The sequence below is a fragment of the Crocodylus siamensis genome, chromosome 1 (genome assembly GCF_052110815.1).
Source record: "Crocodylus siamensis isolate JL-2025a chromosome 1, ASM5211081v1, whole genome shotgun sequence".
Lineage (NCBI taxonomy): Eukaryota > Metazoa > Chordata > Crocodylia > Crocodylidae > Crocodylus > Crocodylus siamensis.
Genome location: NC_143395.1, coordinates 180,960,666 through 180,978,774, shown reverse-complemented (window position 1 = coordinate 180,978,774; position 18,109 = coordinate 180,960,666). Strand labels below are relative to the sequence as shown.

The 18,109-nt window shown below is 47.6% G+C and overlaps 1 protein-coding gene across 1 annotated transcript in view; it reads right to left on the bottom strand.

The window, feature by feature from the left end:
* The window catches only part of LOC149873722 (uncharacterized), a 40,686-nt gene extending 23,415 nt beyond the window's left edge, over window positions 1–17,271 (bottom strand). The window contains exons 1-4 of the mRNA XM_090050324.1: window positions 16,931–17,271; window positions 14,213–16,276; window positions 7,126–9,649; window positions 5,896–6,592 (exon numbers count right to left, since the gene is read on the bottom strand). Of these exons, the coding sequence (XP_089906450.1) occupies window positions 5,896–6,586 (691 nt within the window). The 5' untranslated portion in view covers window positions 6,587–6,592; window positions 7,126–9,649; window positions 14,213–16,276; window positions 16,931–17,271. The remainder of the gene's footprint in view (window positions 1–5,895; window positions 6,593–7,125; window positions 9,650–14,212; window positions 16,277–16,930) is intronic.
* Between the last annotated feature and the right edge of the window lie 838 nt (window positions 17,272–18,109).

Sequence of the window (18,109 nt, the reverse complement as noted above, 5' to 3'; positions counted from 1 at the left end):
AGAATTGTAGCACAATGATATTCATGGATGTGAGAGCCAAAAGATTTCTTCAACAAGCAGTCATTGTACCAATAAGAGGTGTTATTATTTCAGACTTGGCTTTGAAAAGCAGTGATTATATTACAAGACATCTGGATTGAGTGATCACGAGTTAATTCAGTTTATTTTAAATGGAAGGATGAACAGAAATGGTACTATAAGCAAGGTTCTTGACTTCAGAAGGGTAAATTTTGAAAAGCTTTGGGAACCAAATTAATAGGCACAACAGGACTATAGAGCCCAGGAACTTGAGCATGGAAGCAATTTGGAATTTCTTTTTGCCAAAGGTAGGAAAGTTGCCTGTAACTTGCAATGCAGGCAACGACACAACATGTAAGATAGGGCTATCTACCTAATTGGGTACCCACCCAAGAAAAGGATATTTTGAGTAAGCAGAGAGCTTAAAAGTAATGGAAAAGAGCCTGATCAACAAACGTTACATCACGGAAGGGTAGGGAAAAAGTAAAAATGGCCAAAGGCAAGATTAATTTCTTTTGCAAGGTCTAGTTAAAGAGTAAAAGCTGGTTCTGCCATGGAATTAAGAACGAGACAGGGAGCTGCCATGCAGTGGCAGGGGTAGAAATTGGACGAGGGGTAGAAGTCTTGGTATGGCCCAAAAACTAAACACTTTGTCTCGGTTTTCAAACTGGGACAATGATAATGACCATGGAGGGTAAAGGGCAGGATGACTAGTGGGAACAGAAATTACCACATCCAAGGTGGTAACAAATGCATTCAAATCAAAGGGACCAAAAATTCTCTATCCCATAATTCTGAAAGAACTGACAAATGAAATATCAGTGCCAGTAAGAAATATTTTTAATAATTCTAGTAGGCTGGCAATCATCTCTAATAACTGGAAAACAGCCTAGTGGTATTATATTTAAGAAAGGATGGAGGGATAGTTATCTAGACAACCAGGCTGTTGGTCCAGTCTCAATAATATGCAAGGCATTATGGCAAAATTTGAAAGAAAGAATGATATGAGATTTAGAGATCACAGGATCATAGGATTGCTCTCTATGAATATGTCAGGAGAGTAAAGACTCTCAGGGAGAGTCTCTCCCTGAGAGAGAAGAGCTGCTTAATCTACAAGACAATGCTGGCACAAAAACAAATGGATCTAAATTACCCATAAATAAATGCAGGCTGGAAGATTTCTGACCATTAGATCAGTATGGTTATGGAACATCCTGCCAGTGGAAACAGTTTGGTTTCTTGCCTTCACTTTAAGGCTGTGCTTGATCAGCCTATGAATAGAGTATTGTAAAGTTGTCTGTAATAGCAGGGAACTGGACTCAGTGACCCAAGACATCCCTTCTAATTCCATATCCTTATGTAAAAATGCTTCTATATGTCTATTATTTGTAACCGAAGCACTGCATTTCCATTTATCCACTACCAATGGATATCATTTCATTTATCATTGAAATGTATGGTAACCTTAAGTGATGTGTTTTCAGCAACAGAAAATTTCTGAGAAAAAGATCACTTAAAATGTTTGTGAAGATTTGGGAAATCAAAGAATTCTGTTGGTGATTAGGCACCCTGCACACACCCGTATCACAATGCAAATTCCATTTCCATTGTAAGGCTGGTCTTTACCCTCCTGCTGTCTTTCTGTCTATCCTTTAACAAAATTCCTAAGGCAAAAGATGGGGCTGCGTGGTACTACTAACTCCTTCAGAAAAGCATAAGCTTTCCATAGATGTCACGGAATCACGTAAGGGCCCCGTGACTGTGAGGGTGATTGACAGAGCTGCCAATCACCCGGGCAGCTCAGGTGCCGGTTACCAGGGCGACCAGGCGGGTCAGGTGGCCAGAAGGGGGCAGGGCCGGGCCTTTATAAACAGCTTAGGCCGGAACCTGCCTAGCAGTTTTCCCCTGGCTGCCGCAGGAGTGGCTGGAGTTAGTGGTTGCTGCCATGTTGGGCTGACGCGCTGTGATGATGTGGGGAACCCCGCTACTCTAAAGTGAGGTAGGGTTACAAGCCCCAGATGGGCTTGGAGTTTATTATGAGCAGGAGGCTCTATTGTTTGGGTTGCAGCCATCGGGCTTGAGTTTGTTACGGTTTAACCTGAGGACTGGGTGAGGCTGTAGGGGAGTGAGGGGGGCTCCCCAGCAGCTTGGGGGTTCCTGCCGCCCAGTAGGGGCACAGTGCCAGAGGGGCACTATAGTTTGTGCCAGGGGGGCGCGGTTTGCGCTGGCGAGGCGCGGCAAGAGGGGCCAGAGACCCCACCCCATACGGGTGGCGTTTGCCCAGTGGGGGCAATGGTGGCCCAGTGCCAGAGGGGCACTATTGTTTGAGCCAGAGAGAACAAGGCCCCAGAGCGGGGCAGAGGAAGAGAGCGCAAGGCGCGCGGTGTCGGCCCCAGAGAGGGCAAGGCCCCAGAGCGGGGCAGAGGAAGAGCGCGAGGTGCACGGTGTTGGCCCCAGAGAGGGCAAGGCCCCAGAGCGGGACAGAGGAAGAGCGAGCAGGTGAGGAACGCCGGCAAGGGCACCAGGCCCTAGGGCGGCGGTAGCGAGCCAGGCCCTAGGGCGGCAGTAGTGAGCCGGACCCAGGGGGTGCCAGCAATAGCCGGACGCCGGCGAGACAGGCCCAGGGTGCAGGGAGCAGGCTGGAGGATAGGAGCCCAGCCCAAGGGGGTGCCAGGCAGGCGAGGAGCCCAGGGTGCCCGAGAGAGAGAGAGAGGGCACCAGAGGGGCGAGGGACTGTACAACATCCCACGGAACAGCTGCAATGCTTGGGGAGTGCTGAAAGGGAGGTTGGAGGCACGCATAGCCCTTATAGTTTCATAGTTTCATAGTAGCTAGAGTCGGAAGGGACCTAGGTAGATCATCTAGTCCGACCCCCTGCCTTGGCAGGAAAGAGCACCGGGGTCAGATGACCCCGGCAAGGTGCTCATCTAACTTCCTTTTAAAAATCCCCAGGCTAGGAGCCTGCACCACTTCCCCTGGAAGCTGGTTCCAGGCCCTAGCCGCCCTGACTGTGAAGCAGCGCCTCCTATTATCTAATCTAAACTTACCCTCCGCCAGCTTGTGACTGTTATTCCTGGTCACTCCTGGCAGCACACGGGGGAACAGGGACTCCCCCAATACCTGCTGATCCCCCCTGACCAGTTTGTAGCAGGCCACAAGGTCCCCCCTTAACCTTCTCTTGTGGAGGCTAAACAGGTTCAGGTCCCGTAGCCTCTCCTCATAAGGCCTGCCCTGCTGACCCTTGATCATACGAGTGGCCCTCCTCTGAACTCTTTCCATATCCTCCACGTCCCTCTTGAAGTGCAGCGCCCAGAACTGGACGCAGTACTCCAGCTGTGGCCTGACCAGTGCCGCATAGAGGGGGAGGATCACCTCCCTGGACCTGCTCGAGATGCATCTGTGGATGCATGACAGGGTACGGTTGGCCTTCTTGACTGCCTCCCCATGTTCATCGTGGAGTCAATGACGACTCCAAGATCCTTTTCCGTCTCCGTGCTGGCAAGAGGGGAGTTCCCCAACCTGTAAGTGTGGTGCCGGTTCTTCCTCCCCATGTGCAACACCTTGCACTTATCAGTGTTAAACCCCATCCTATTCTCATCTGCCCACCGTTGCAACCTGTCAAGGTCAGCTTGTAGCCTATTGCACCCTTCTAGTGCACCCACATCCCCCCACATCTTAGTGTCATCAGCAAACTTGAACAGGGTGCTTTCTACCCCGTCATCCAAGTCACTGATGAAGATGTTGAACAGTGCGGGCCCGAGGACCGAGCCCTGCGGAACCCCACTGCCCACGTCCTTCCAGGTCGAGAAGAACCCATCCACTACCACCCTCTGGGTGCGGCCCTCCAACCAGTTGGCGACCCATTTGACCGTGTGGGCATCAACACCACAGTCTCCCAGCTTTTTGATGAGGACAGGGTGAGAGACAGTGTCGAAAGCCTTCCGGAAGTCCAGAAAGACTACATCCACAGCAACCCCTGCATCTAATGATTTGGTGACCTGATCGTAAAAGGCCACCAGGTTGGTCTGACAAGACCTGCCACTGATGAACCCATGTTGGTTGCCCCTGAGCATGCATTCCCCCGCAAGGCCCTCCTGGATGTGTGCCAGGATAATTTTTTCAAAGAGCTTACCCGGGATTGAGGTAAGACTAACTGGCCTGTAATTTCCCAGGTCCTCTTTTTTTCCCTTTTTGAAGATAGGGACCACATTGGCCCTCTTCCAGTCCTCCGGCACCTCGCCAGAGCACCACGAGTGCTCATAGAGCCGCGCCAGGGGTCCCGCAATGACCTCGGCCAGTTCCTGTAGAACCCTAGGGTGAAGATCGTCCGGACCAGCGGACTTGAACACGTCCAGCCTCTCCAGAAGTACCCTAACTAACTCCTCGCTAACCCCTGGCCCAGGCGTGTCTCTCCCGGGGCCTGAGGGGGGCCCAGCAGGGAGGTGGCTGAACTGGTCCCTACTTAGGAAGACAGAGGCAAAGAAATCGTTAAATATGTTAGCTTTATCATCTGGCGTGATGACTAAGTTGCCCATCGTGTCCTGCAGGGACCCCACATTACCCGGGACCCTCTTTTTACCCCATATGTATTTGAAGAAGGACTTCTTATTGTCCTTAATCCGGGAAGCTAGTCCTATCTCCATCTCTGCCTTGGCCCTCCTGACTGCCCCCCTACATCCTCGGGCGACTGTAACATAGTCCTTCTTGGTGATGACCCCATCTCTCCATTGGGTATATGCCTCCCTTTTAGCAAGGAGACATTCCCGGATGCTCTTAGTGAGCCATGGGGGTTTATGTGCCCTCCTGCTCCCTTTGACCCTTGTTGGGATTACCTCCCTTTGGGCATGGAGGATCGTCTCCTTAAGGAGCAACCACTCCCCTTCGACATCTGATTCCCTTCCCCTCTGGGTCCTCAGCGCTTCCCCAACGATCCTCCTTAGCTTGTTGAAGTCAGCCCTCCTAAAGTCTTGGGCTGTTGCCTTGCTGCAGCCCTTTGCCACCTTACGCTGGATGGTGAATTCCAGCAAGCGATGATCACCGTCTCCCAGGTGGCCCATCACCCGCAGCCCCCTCACCAGGTCATCACCCGTGGCCAGCACCAGGTCCAACAAGGCGTCTCCCCTGGTGGGACTGTGCACCTCCTGGGTTAGATGGAGGTCCTGTACTCTGGCTAAGAACCGACGTGAGCGATCAGACCTGGCTGACTGCTCTTCCCAGCAGATGTCTGGGAAGTTCAGGTCCCCCATGATGACCACATCCTTAGCCCTCACTGCCTCTGTGAGCTGACCTAAGAATTCCTGGTCGAGCTCTTCTCCCTGGTTGGGAGGTCTATAGTAGACTCCCACCGTTAAGTCTCTCTCCCCTGGACTGCCTTTTACTCTAACCCAGAGCACCTCAGAGTACCCCCCCTCTACCCCCTTGCTAATTAACAAGGAAGTATATTCCTCCTTGATGTAGAGTGCTACTCCTCCACCTTTCCTTCCTATCCTGTCCCTCCTGTATAGCCTATAGCCCTTGACACTCACCGCCCAGTCATGCGATGAGTCCCACCACGTTTCTGTGATCCCCACTATGTCAGGGCTGGTGACAGCTAGGAGGAGGGCGAGTTCCTCCTGCTTCTTCCCCATACTTCGAGCATTCGTGTAGAGGCATTTGAGGCCTCCAACAGTTGTGCCCACTGACCCCCTAGTCTCAGCAATGCCCCGTCCCCCATCACTTACCTGTTTCTCCCTTTTGACCATTGGTCTGGGCTCACTGGCTGTTGCTGGGCCTGGTAGTTCATCATCTCCTCCGCCCTCATCTTCCCCCTCCCCCGACGAGCCTAGTTTAAAGCCCGCCGAAGGAGGTTCACCAACCTGGAAGAGAACACACGCTTACCTTTAGGGGAAAGGTGGAGCCCATCCCATCCCAGCATGTCTCTCATCACGATGTGCCGGTCATGGCTGAGGAAGCCAAAGCCCGCCTCGAAGCACCATTCCTGTAGCCTCCAGTTGGTCTCCGCTATGCACATCTCGTGACGTCTGCCTCGACCGCTCACTGGCAGGATGGAAGAGAAGACCGCCTGTGCGCCCATCTCCCTCAGCACGCCTCCCAGAGCATGGTAGTCCTCCATCAGGCGATCAGGGGTTCTCCTGGCCGCATCGTTAGTACCCACATGGACAAGGACCATGGGGTAATAATCGGTGGGCTGGATGATGGACTGGAGCATCCCCTTCACATCCTGAATCTTCGCTCCGGGCAGGCAGTAGACCTCACGTGCTGAGGGATCCTGGCGACAGATGGGGCCCTCCGTACCTCTCAGGATGGAGTCACCAATCACGATGACGCGACGCTTCCTCCTCTTAGGCCTCTTGACTCCCGCCGCCCGCACAGGACATTGTGTGCGCAAAGTCTCCTCCCTGGAATCTTCCACTGCTCCCTCCTCCTCCAGGGCTGCCAGGGCCTCATATCTGTTCTCCAGATGGACAGGAGGAACTGGTGCCGCAACATGGTTAATAGCCCTGGCGCGGGAGACCGTCTGCCACTCAGCAGTGGAGGGCTCATCCCGGGCTGCCCTCTCCTCTGTCATACCACCCTGCAGAGAAAGAAAATACCTATCAATTTCCTCCTCTGCCTCACGGATTCCCCTCAGCCTGCTAACCTCCTCCAGGAGCTCCTGCACCCGCTCCTCCAGGGTCCTAAGGCGGATACCTACAGGACAGGTGCAGGAGTCCCCAGTCCCTGCCCCCCCAGACCTTGCCAGGCAGTTCCCGCAGGCCAGGGGGTTGGAGGACGGCAGCCCCCCCGAGGGCTCTGTCTGGGTGGAGGCCTCGGACAAGCCCCGGGAAGGCCGCGCCCCCCGGGCAGGGGCCCTGGCACAACTCCGTGTCGACACCATCGCAGGAGTTGCTGCCCTTACTAGCAGAGCAGGGGTCAGCCTCTGGGCCCCGCCTGCTCACCCGCCGGCGCGAACGCCGCCGCAAACGCCGGCGCGCTCTTACAGACCGCGCCTGTTTGCGCGCTCTGTTCGCGCAGCTCCCTACCGGCTCGGCTAAGAGGGACCCGGGGGGCTTCCCCTCCGGATCCGGCTCAGCTGCGCCGGCCCCTCAGTCCCTCAGCCCCACTTACCTTAGGGGGATCAGCTGCTGCTGCCCCCTCAGCTGCTCCGCTCGCCGCCGCCGCTGCTACTGCTGCACTCTCCTCCGCTCCGGGTCCAGAAAGGAGGCACACGTGTGGGAAGGACACACATGCGCCTGTGTCCCTCTTCTCCCCACTGCTCCTGACCTCCAAGTGCCGGAAGCTACATCAAACCGCCATTTATAAAGGAGGCGGTTTGAATTACCCGCCGCTGCCTTACCCACCAATCAGGCGCTCCGGTGTCACCGGAAGTGCCTGTCGATGATCCCGCCCCCTGAGCACCCCCACTGGGGGGATCTGGTGAGACTGGAGCCTGCTCCCCTAGGCTAGTCCCGGAGGGCACTCCCTGGCTTGGGGGACAACCCCCTAGCCCTCACCTGTTTGCGCGCTCTGTTCGTGCGGCTCGGGAGCGCGGCTCCCTACTGGCTCGGCTAAGAGGGACCTGGGGGGCTTCCCCTCCGGATCTGGCTCAGCTGCGCCGGCCCCTCAGTCCCTCAGCCCCACTTACCTTAGGGGGATCAGCTGCTGCTGCCCCCTCAGCTGCTCCGCTCGCCGCCGCCGCTGCTACTGCTGCACTCTCCTCCGCTCCGGGTCCAGAAAGGAGGCACACGTGTGGGAAGGACACACGTGCGCCTGTGTCCCTCTTCTCCCCACTGCTCCTGACCTCCAAGTGACCCTCTTAAGGCGGGGCGCATAGAGATACCCCCATTTCGGAGTTGGGGCAGGAACATCGGTACCATTAACTAGGGGAACAGAGGCAGCCTCCCATACAACTTATTTGTCATCAAAGTCGTGGCGGGCGAGGATTCGAGGGTGCCCAGTCCACCTTAACGTGGTGGTAGGAAACACTAGGGAGTTCACGGCCACCCCTAGACCCTACTCGCTCACAACAGACTACAGCCTAACCTTAAAGGTGCCACCCTGTCTTGCAACTACCTGTGGTAGACTGTAGTAGGCTGCGGGGCCAGAGGTTCTAGCCCAGCTGTGAGCAGTAACGCTAACTGCAGGCTGCTCAGGAGGACTGGGCCAGCTGAGGGAGATAATTAGCTGGCCCACAGGAAGTAAAAGGCTCCCAGGGAGAGAAAGTCAGAGAGACAAATGGACAGACCGTAAGAGTCTGGCCACTGGCTACAATATGGGATTAGAGACTCTACTCTTTGGATCTGAGAAAAGACCTAAGTGCTGTGAGACTGGGATACCAGTGATACCAGGGCAGGGAACTGAGTCAGAGCCAGCCTGAGATGGTGACTCTGGCTTGCTGCTACAGTCTTCTTTCTCAGGTTCTGAAGAGACTCAGACCTGGGAGTTAACCCTTGATGGACTGTATTTGGGTTAAAGTTTGTGTTTGAGCCAGCGCAGACTGTATCATGTTTGAGCCAGCACAAACCCCTGAACATGCTTATGCTACATCCTTTCTCTTATACTACTAACACAAGGGTTAATACTAAAGAGTCAATTCCTTAAAAGCTCCACCAGTGACATGTACTCACACTAATACAACTCTGACCCTAGGGGATAGTTTTAATCAGAGGAAAAATGGCATAATACTGTACTTACCTGGTAGAGTAGTGGCCTTTCCTTAAGGCAGATCCAGTTATCACCTGATGTAAGATGGATCGCCTAAGGAAGGGTGAGCTGCTTCAGGGCCACTGCACGTAGAATGCACACTTGTTTTCTGAATTAACTGTGTTTCTCACATGATTGATGTATGCTTAGAAACTCTGCACAAAGACTCTCTCAATTTGTCTGTCTACACCTATTACATCCTCCTGAACACTTAAGCTGAAGCCTCCGCATGCCCGCAGGCAACATTAGCTCAGGGCACTGGTAGTTAAGACTTCATATTTGTACTCCAGCAAGGGAGTAAAAGGCAGAAGATCTACACCTTGAGAATGTGCTGAGAGGCCCATTTGAAAGCTCAGATCACCCAGGAGACTCAGAGGCTGGCTGATCTCACAGTAGTCTCGTGAGTCGCCAGTAAGGAGTGTTTGGTCAGATCTGTGACACAAGTTACCTAGTTTTGCTTGATATTCAATGTAAATTAAAGCAAACATGCTTTCAGCAGCATCAAGCTCTACCAAAAAAAATTAAATGTCACTGACATTATAAATCCTGAAGGCACAAGGCCTGAGCAAATACTCTCCTCTTAAGAGCCATGTGTTGCTGCCCTTTATGCCAATGCTCATCTCCCACTGAAATCAGGAGGTTCTGCATGCACTTTCCTAGCACCAGAGTTAAGCATCCAAGTTTAAACATCTCTAGGACAGATCTAATCATGTTTCCACTGACCTCTAGACACGGGAACAAACCTATTTGTGGAGTATTACATTAAATCCCATGTTCTGGCTGGATAACAAGTCTCTCTGAGCTGCTTTCTGTTTCTCAGTTTCTGTCTTCTAAATTTACTCCACATTTCTTAAGAGTTCTTCTGATGTATGGCATTGCTTCTTCTAGAAACCACCTTCTTGTGTACATTATTAGCATAATATCAAGTAGAAGGTTAGGTTCTCATTTCCTGAAAAAATAAAAATGATTATACTGTACATTACACTGTAAATTCAAATTAAACAAATGATTAGCAATTGCTACTTTGTACGGGGAAGATCTTAAAAACTTACTCCTTTATTTTTTTTAAAGGATCTGTGTTTAAAAATTGCTGTATGCTTTGGAATCACTTAGCTGTTGTGTGTCTCGGACTCATATTTATGCTGAGAGGAAATGAAAACTGAAACCCAAATGTGAGTCTGATTCAGGCATTTTACAAGGGAGATAACAACATTTTTTTTTTAAGTGTCTCTAAATTTGCACGCATAATTTTCTCATATACATAGAGATTTGAGCCAACAAAAGAATAAGCATGCAAGGAATAAGCATTTCTCTATGCGTGTAACCACTACATGATTTTTACCACTCCTGCTGTCTTAAAACATACTAAAATTCAGAGATGAAACTGAGGTTTCCATGGAAATTGGTTTGAATATTTGTTATGACACCTTTGCAATTATAGTTAGGATTGAAGCAGAGCTTTGCTTGCAAATGGCCCTATCTCATGAATCCCAGGAGAAGTCCAAATTGCCATTTTCTGTTGTGTGGAATCAAGAGACTCCGAAGACTGAGGCCCCATTTTGCCAAGTGTTGCCCAAACACACCTAAGGACACAGCCCTGGCCCTAGACACCTGAAACCTTCCCAAGAGCTCCAAAATATGTGCACCACTTCATTTCACGTGAATAGTCCTGTTAGAACTGGTCACCGTTATCATGTAAATAATCGTTTTACTCGTCTCCCCAGACTTTTATAAACACAGTTGGCTGTACCAAATTGGCACTGTTCTAGTTCTATACTTGCTGAGTTCCTTGCTGTGTTTCACTCCCCTATAAACTTTCCAGAGGGAAAATTGTATCCAGGCCCCTTAATTTATTTTCATAACAACAAATACAAAATCAGTTCTTACAGCTGTTTATACATTTCTTTAATTCTGCTTATAGCTTCCTCCACTAAGGTTGTCCCAGCAACACATTGCATGGAAATGCATGTAGCTGCATGACAGCTATCAAAGCAATGGGTGCTTTCTGAAAGAGACAAAAATTCCCTAGTGATTGTTTGGAGTCAGTTTTACATTGGACTACATTCTTTCCTAGAGCACAGGTCAGTTTTACAATGATGAAGTAGTACACAACAAAGTTTTAATATCAATTTGATTTTCTGGTTTAACACCAGCAAAACTCCCCCCAATTCTCCAAACTCTGGCAAATGCATTTCTGTTCCACTAAATTATCTTTTACCAGTGGATGTGGTGAGTAACTCGAAGCATAAGCTACTGTTTCTCCGTCAACATATTCCTGTAGGAAAAAGCATTAATGTTTCATGAGGGCAGGTAAATTTACTTTGATTCTTCAAAGCTTCCCACAGTCCCAAAATGATTTCCAAATTATGATTTTTTTTTCCCCACTGCAAAAATATTCCATTTTATGAGGCTAGAACTAAGAAACAATTGCTCTATTTCCAGAAAAAAAACAAGAATTTGTGGACTCATAATCACACGTTCTTAACATTAACACAATGTCTTCCACAATGTACTGTAAAGGCTACGGAACAGCTACTTTTCACTGGAGTAACATTCAAGGGATTATTTATATCCAGGGAGGGGGACATTCAACGATGTTGGGGCAGAACTGGCCTAACTGCCAGTCACAATGGCCCCTGTCTAACAAAGACAAAGACATCATGTTTAAACCTCTCTGGTGATACGTATTAAGTACCATGTTTTACAAAATCTATGCAAGGTATGCCTTTAAGTGAAATAGTTTATTATGCACTAATGTGTAGAGAGATTAGTCCCTGGTCTCAACCAGTTATGCATATGCTGAAATCTATACTGTTCTTTGTCTATACGAGATCTTTCAAACAGTTTTTCTTAATGTGTCTAGTTCGTGTGTGTGTTCTGTTTGTTTTTTCTCTCTCTACAGGGGAGAGGACTAGGAGCAATGGCCTCAAGTTTCAGCTGGGGAAGTTCAGGTTGGAGATGGGGAGGAACTTCCTAACTATGAGGATGGAACAGGCTGCCTAGAGAAACTGTGGAATTTCCATCCTTGTAAATTTTCAAGAGCAGGTTGGACAGAGACTTGGGTGGATGGTTTGAGTAGTGGGCTGAACTAGATGACTTCAGATGACTAGGTCCCTTCCAGCCCTACTTTCCTATGATTCTATGTTTTATCATATATTTTAAATCTTAGTCTAGACAGAGTCATTATTAAACTGGCATTGTTTGTAATTCTCTAGTTAAAACTTGAATTTTGACTTCTAATCAAGTCCAATTTATACCCCCTCTACCTTCTAAGCAGAGTTTCTAATTTGTTTCCATATTTGGCAGGGCAAATTAAGGTATGAAATGTAATTGTTTTTGGGAACTTCAAAGCACAGTGTTAAAAAGAGGTTTGCATTTTAATTAGTGCAAAGTAACACATTTTAACTATTTGGTCAGGGTCTTATGATTTTTCAACCCAAATGCTATTAGCCATGTTAGGGTCTAACAGCTTCAACATTCAAGATTTGTCCTGATGTTCAAAGCCCTCTACAGGATTGAATTCATCTCCCAAAGAGATTGCTTCACCCTCCACAACAATTATATTTTAAATACTGAAGGTATAAACCACAGAGGGGGAGGTCTGAGTGCACAAACACCATGTAACTTGTAACAGGGTCTCCATTGAGGCCCTGTTGCCAGGGGAATGGGGGCAGCTGGGAATAATTACGAGCCAATGGTGACCAGACTCGGGGGATAAGAAGAAGAGAAGGAGGAGAGATGCCTTCGGGCATCACAAGAAAAGAGGAAAAGAAGCAGCTGGAGTGAGGCTCCGGACAGGAAGACTGGGGAGAGGAAAGCTTGGGACCTGACCCAGTTTGAACTTATCTGGAGGCTACAGGGACGATGGTGAGTGCTGGGAGAGGGGGAGCTGAGCTGCAGGTTGGAGTCCCACCTAGCGTGAAGAAATGGGCCAACTACATGAAGTTGACAGGATGGTTCAAGCAATGACTCCTGCCCTGCCCCTAGGAAAGGGGAGGAAACACTGAAGACAGAGAGGGCCAGCCTGATCGGGAAGGTGCTGCGGAGCCTATAGGCCGACTCTGCCGAGAAAAGCCGCAGGTGGCGGCTATAACAAGCTGCTAATTGAATAATTATCGGCAATGATGGCGGCTGTAACATGCTGCTAATAGGTTAAGTAGCGAGACATGGCGTGGCATCCATTTACTATATCATTAGAACGGGGCTGGCCAGGAGGCTGGAGACCCCAAGATTAATCTGTTGAACTGTGATCTCCCACAAGGGGAGTTTCCTGTGAACAACAGACAGCCATTGAATAAAAACACTAAAAAGTAGATTTAATTCAGCGTGGTACTTCCTGCAGGTACTTCCTTACATAACAACCACTTCCTCCCTATTTCATTTCTTTAAGATCCAAGTCGTGGCAGGCGGGAATTACAAAGATAGAGGGGGTACTTGCTGGACCCACTGACATAAAACTCATTACCAAAAAAGATAAGAGTGACTCTCCTGAGAACTAATACTTGAGAGGCAAGTATACTAATACAAGACTAATACTTGACATGACAAGAAACAGGCCTGCATGAACTCAATGGGCAACTGTTAATACCTCCCTCAGTGAAGGTTAATCTACTTAGGCTTTAGATATCTGTATGGATCGTTACAATACCCCTGTTATTTGATTGGTGTTAAGTCTTGTTTGTATAGTGCCTTTCCCATGGAATATGGATCCATGTTCCACAAACCAACAGCCTGGAGGTTTATGCTAGCTGTGAAGCTGTTTCAGCTCTAATCTTTTCTGCCTTTTCACACATGGGATGCAAAGGAATCAGAACTTTGAACTTTTCTAACAGAACTATTAACTAACAGTTAAGACATTTGCTTACATGCATACCTCACACTTGCCCCAAAGACACAGTCCTGGTCTGAATCCACTGAAGACTTACTGAGTCAAACCTACTTATAACTGAGTCTTATTGAGTTAAACCTACTTCTAAGTTCCCTTTAAGTTCACTATTAGGGGTAGCTGCAGGTACCTGGTAACCCTAATCTTTGTTTAACTGTACTCATTGTACTCTAACCAAAGGCTTAAAACAGTGGTAAACTCTTCAGCTCATAACTTGGTAAGGCAAGCTTCTGCTGCTGGTTTCCAAAACCAACAAATCACAAACCAGATGTTATCAGTCTCTTGGGACATTTTTACATGTGCAAATGCTGCAGCACCAGGCACTGAGAAAATGGTGATGGTATACTTTTGAACTAAAACACCTTGGAGGTACTTTAGTTCAAAAGCTCACTGCCACCATTTTTTGTGTGCTGACATGCATTTCACCACTTACACAACTGCATGCAGTGCAACACAGTTTGCTTCAGCTCACTGAGTCTCAATTAATTGAGTCTTCTCTGAAGTGGTGGATCTCCATTGCAGGAAAAAAGTGTGTATATAAAGGCCCTTAGAGTTGGGCAGATAAAACAAATTTAGCTCAACATTTTTACTTATTTTGCAGTGATGTTCCTTCAGAGAATGACATACCTGATCCAGTCAAAAGAATTGTGCTGGGAAATTGTTAGAGTTTCCGTAGTCTTGTGAACAGCTAATGTCAAACAACACCTGGGAGACTTATTGTCTGTGGCTTTCTGAAGTACTTTCATTTTCTCCAACAGAGAACCATTTTCTGTGCTCATCTACAAAAATAGAAGTGTTACTACACCAGTAAATAAAAAAAAAACCCAACAAAATCAAGCATCACAACTAAATATGTAAGGAGCCCAAAGTTCTCTGTAAATGTGGTAGAGTTCAGTGTAAAATAATGGTCCTCAACCTTTTTAGACTCAAGGCATGTTTCATAATTTTTTGGAATATAGTGGCACCCCTTCAAAAATCAATTTATTTCCTGAACTACTCACCTTCTCATACCCTGTGGCATCCTTAAAAGGATCTCATGGAGTGGTAGGGCAAGCAGCAATGGGCAGGGTACCCTTCAGAGCATGGCAGAGGTGGTTCAAATTGTTTAGCAATGGTACGGACTGCTCAGCATGGCAGATTAGGGAGTTCATGGGTGGGTCACTAGGCCCCTAAGGGAGGCAGCTGTCCCTACATGATGCAGAAGGGAGTAACAAGGGCTACTGGATGCACAGAGTTTGGTATAGGTGCAAAGTGAGGGAACGATCCTGCCGTGCCTGATCTTTTTTTTTTTTTCCCCCCCTTTCTACATTTTCCCCTCAGAGGGAGGCATAGCTCCCATAGCTACAGCTGCTCCTCTGGGGACTCCCCCGTGGCTCTTCCTACCAGCTCCGGAGCCAGCACTTACCTCCTTTCACAGGGGCTGGGTGCCACATCACCCATCAAAGGATCTTTAAAGGGGCACCTCAGTATCTCAGCTGAGAACTACTGATTTACAAATAATATAGAGAGCAATGTGAAACAATTAACATAATGACATTAGTTATTTGTTATTAGTTAACAAAAACCCCCATGTTACCAGAAGAAGCAGCACGTTACTTCAACCCAGCTCTGTGGCGTCTGTACAAAGCAGGCACTTCAGCAGCACTTTGTCACTTTTATCTAATAGCTGATTCAATTTATTAGATACATGCACCCAAAAAGCCCCACTAAAGCACCTGATCTATACAGACACTGGGCGAGCCAGATGCAACTAATGCATTGCCTCTTCTGGGCATGTGCTGTGTTTCTAGGGGAAAGATGCAGCCTGTGGGCTATGGGTGCCATCCAACTTAATAAGGATGAGCCAGGTACTCACCAAAGGTAAGGAGGAAGTTTCCAGAATGTTAAATCTTGCCTAATCAACACCTTCTAGGACCATAAAAAGCTGGTTTGAATTGGTTTTCAGAGGCCCCCTCCCCCAAGCATAAAGGACATCTTGAAAATTCTCCTAGTAACTTTTCTTGTTAAAGTTAGATCTTCAAATATCACCATGCTCTGTAACCTCAAGAGGAAACCAGGGGAGAATCCTTAGTAAGGATCTGATTCCTTGTCATTCCTTATACTCCTTTCTTTCCATTAATGCATGGATTTATGAGCACTATGTTAACAATGTCTGCACAGGCTGTGTGAACAGTCTCCAAGTAATTTTACAAAATTAATTGGCACGGGGAGGGGGGGGATCTGGCAGGGTATCCTTTGGTTAACTGCCTTGTAATCAATTCTTCTAAGCATCATCAAGACCCAGTCTGACTCCCACTGAAGTCAATGAGATCTCCAGTGATGCCTCAGCAGAAGCTGAACAGGATCCAGAAGTAGGTTTCATTTTGTAGTAGTTTTAGCTTGAATTTTTAACTTGCTTTAGAAAAAGCAAGTGATTTCCATTTTTCCTGACTTGAGTACCATTTTTTTTCCAGCAAAGAAAAACCTCAATAAATACACTTTAAAAACCGACAAGAAATGCGTAATGGAAGGAATTCTGAAAAGATATTGAGATGTATGCATAACTTTCACAGAAGGAAAGGATGAACTGCTTTTACATTTTCTGCTATTAAAGTTGTATTTTCAATTTTCTCATTTAGAACCATGAGAGTCATTTTCATACTTTACCCTCTTGATGCAAGTTTTCAGTTCTATTTCCTCCAAACAGGTACCCTATAAAAGAATTCAAAGTATAATCAAAACTCTGAGATAAATAGTTTGTTGTCCATTTATAATAATAATAATAGACTTATTCTGTCTGTCCAGAGCACTCTAATTGGTTGTCTCAGCAGCCAATCACAATGCTTACTAAAACAACCAATCACAGTGCAGGCAAGGCAGGCAAGTCAGAGCTAGAATGAAGCACCAGAGCCTCCCCCGCCATGGAGTAGGCAGGCTCCACCGAAGGGGAAAAAAAAAAAAAAAAAAAAAAGACGTGGTGAGGGGCCCAATACCATTTTTTTTTCCTCCTGGAGCCTGCTCACCTCTCCCATGGCTGCAGGGTGAGCTGCCGGTAGAGCCTCATAGCTGGGCCCTGAGCTTTACGTAGCCTTTATGAGGGTGAGACGTTTTGAATCCATTAAAGTATTTGGTTAAAGGAAAACTAAAAATCCTGTATTTAAAGAAATACTTTTGCAAAAAAAATTTAAATCGCAAATGTTTTACGGGTTTCAGTTAGTACATATGTATACTTACATGTTCAGGGGCTACAGTTCATGCAAAACAAGTTAAGCTAGTTGCAATCAATTATACAGTTTAAGTTTTTTTTTGCAGGGGGAGGTTGTTACATTAGGTACTCTTTCAAAAGTACCTAGTGGATCTGCATACCTGACTTGTGATGGGAGTCTTGTTCTTCTCTTAGGTTCTTTTGGAAATCCCACCCTTATGCCAGGCCTACCCTGACTTCTGCCAGCATTGCTATCTTGGGAGTGTAAAGACATACAATTCCATGACCTAAACAGCTGGGTAGCAAAAGTACCTGTTTTAGACAGAGCAATACCAGAAAGCTGTGATTTTACACAGATATCTTACTTGGTTTATTGGGTTGGAGAGGAATAGTTTTACTAAAATGAGGCAAGGGCAACTGTGACAGTATAACTGCTTCTATACTAGGAGTGTCTTATAGCATGGTCTAGCACTATTACTAATGCTGAATGTACTCCCCTACTGTAGATAAAAAGACTTAACATTCCTGGACGGGCTGCACTGACAGACCTTGGAGCCTCAAGGTTTTCCTATACGTCTTTACATGTCCACGCTCACTCCTGCCATTCAGTCTAAGGGGGAATATTTTTTTGTCTCTATTACATTTAACAAGAGTGTCCTCTTGACCTTTTTTTTTTAAATTGGAAACCTCCAGTTTCTGGAATTTCTTAAAGAAACATTACACACACACACACACACACACACACACACACACACACACTTCTGATTACCATAGCTGGAAAAACTCAATGAAATCCATATATAAGGGAATAGCATCTTCTGCTCCACTACTGGTTTTTATAAGGATTTCTCAGCAAAGGAAAACCAAGTGACTGCTCCTGCAGTCAGATCAATGTATGCTGACCTGCCAGCTCATAAAGGGTACTTATACACTGGAAGGAGGCTGCTCCAACATGCTGTAATTACAGCACATCAGAGCAGATTCAGTTAATCAAGGTGGACTCCAATGTCATGTGTATCAGCATCCCCATGCTGAAAAATGGTGGAGGGCCATTTCTAGTGCCCCCACTGCCATTTTTCAGTATGGGGACACTGATCCACGTGATGCTCCAGACACTTTAATTAAAACAGCTCTCAGAGACGCACCCCGCCCCTCTCCCCGCCATTCCTGAAGCTTGTGTATAAATGCCCAAAGAGTCCCTCCCACTACACCGCCATGGGGTCCTGGGAAGATGTAGGGATTTGGCCATGTAAATCAAACTGGGGCCTACTGACTATCCAGGGGAACAGTGAGATTAACTGCAGATAAAGTGTTGTCAGATACATGCCATAAACAAACCA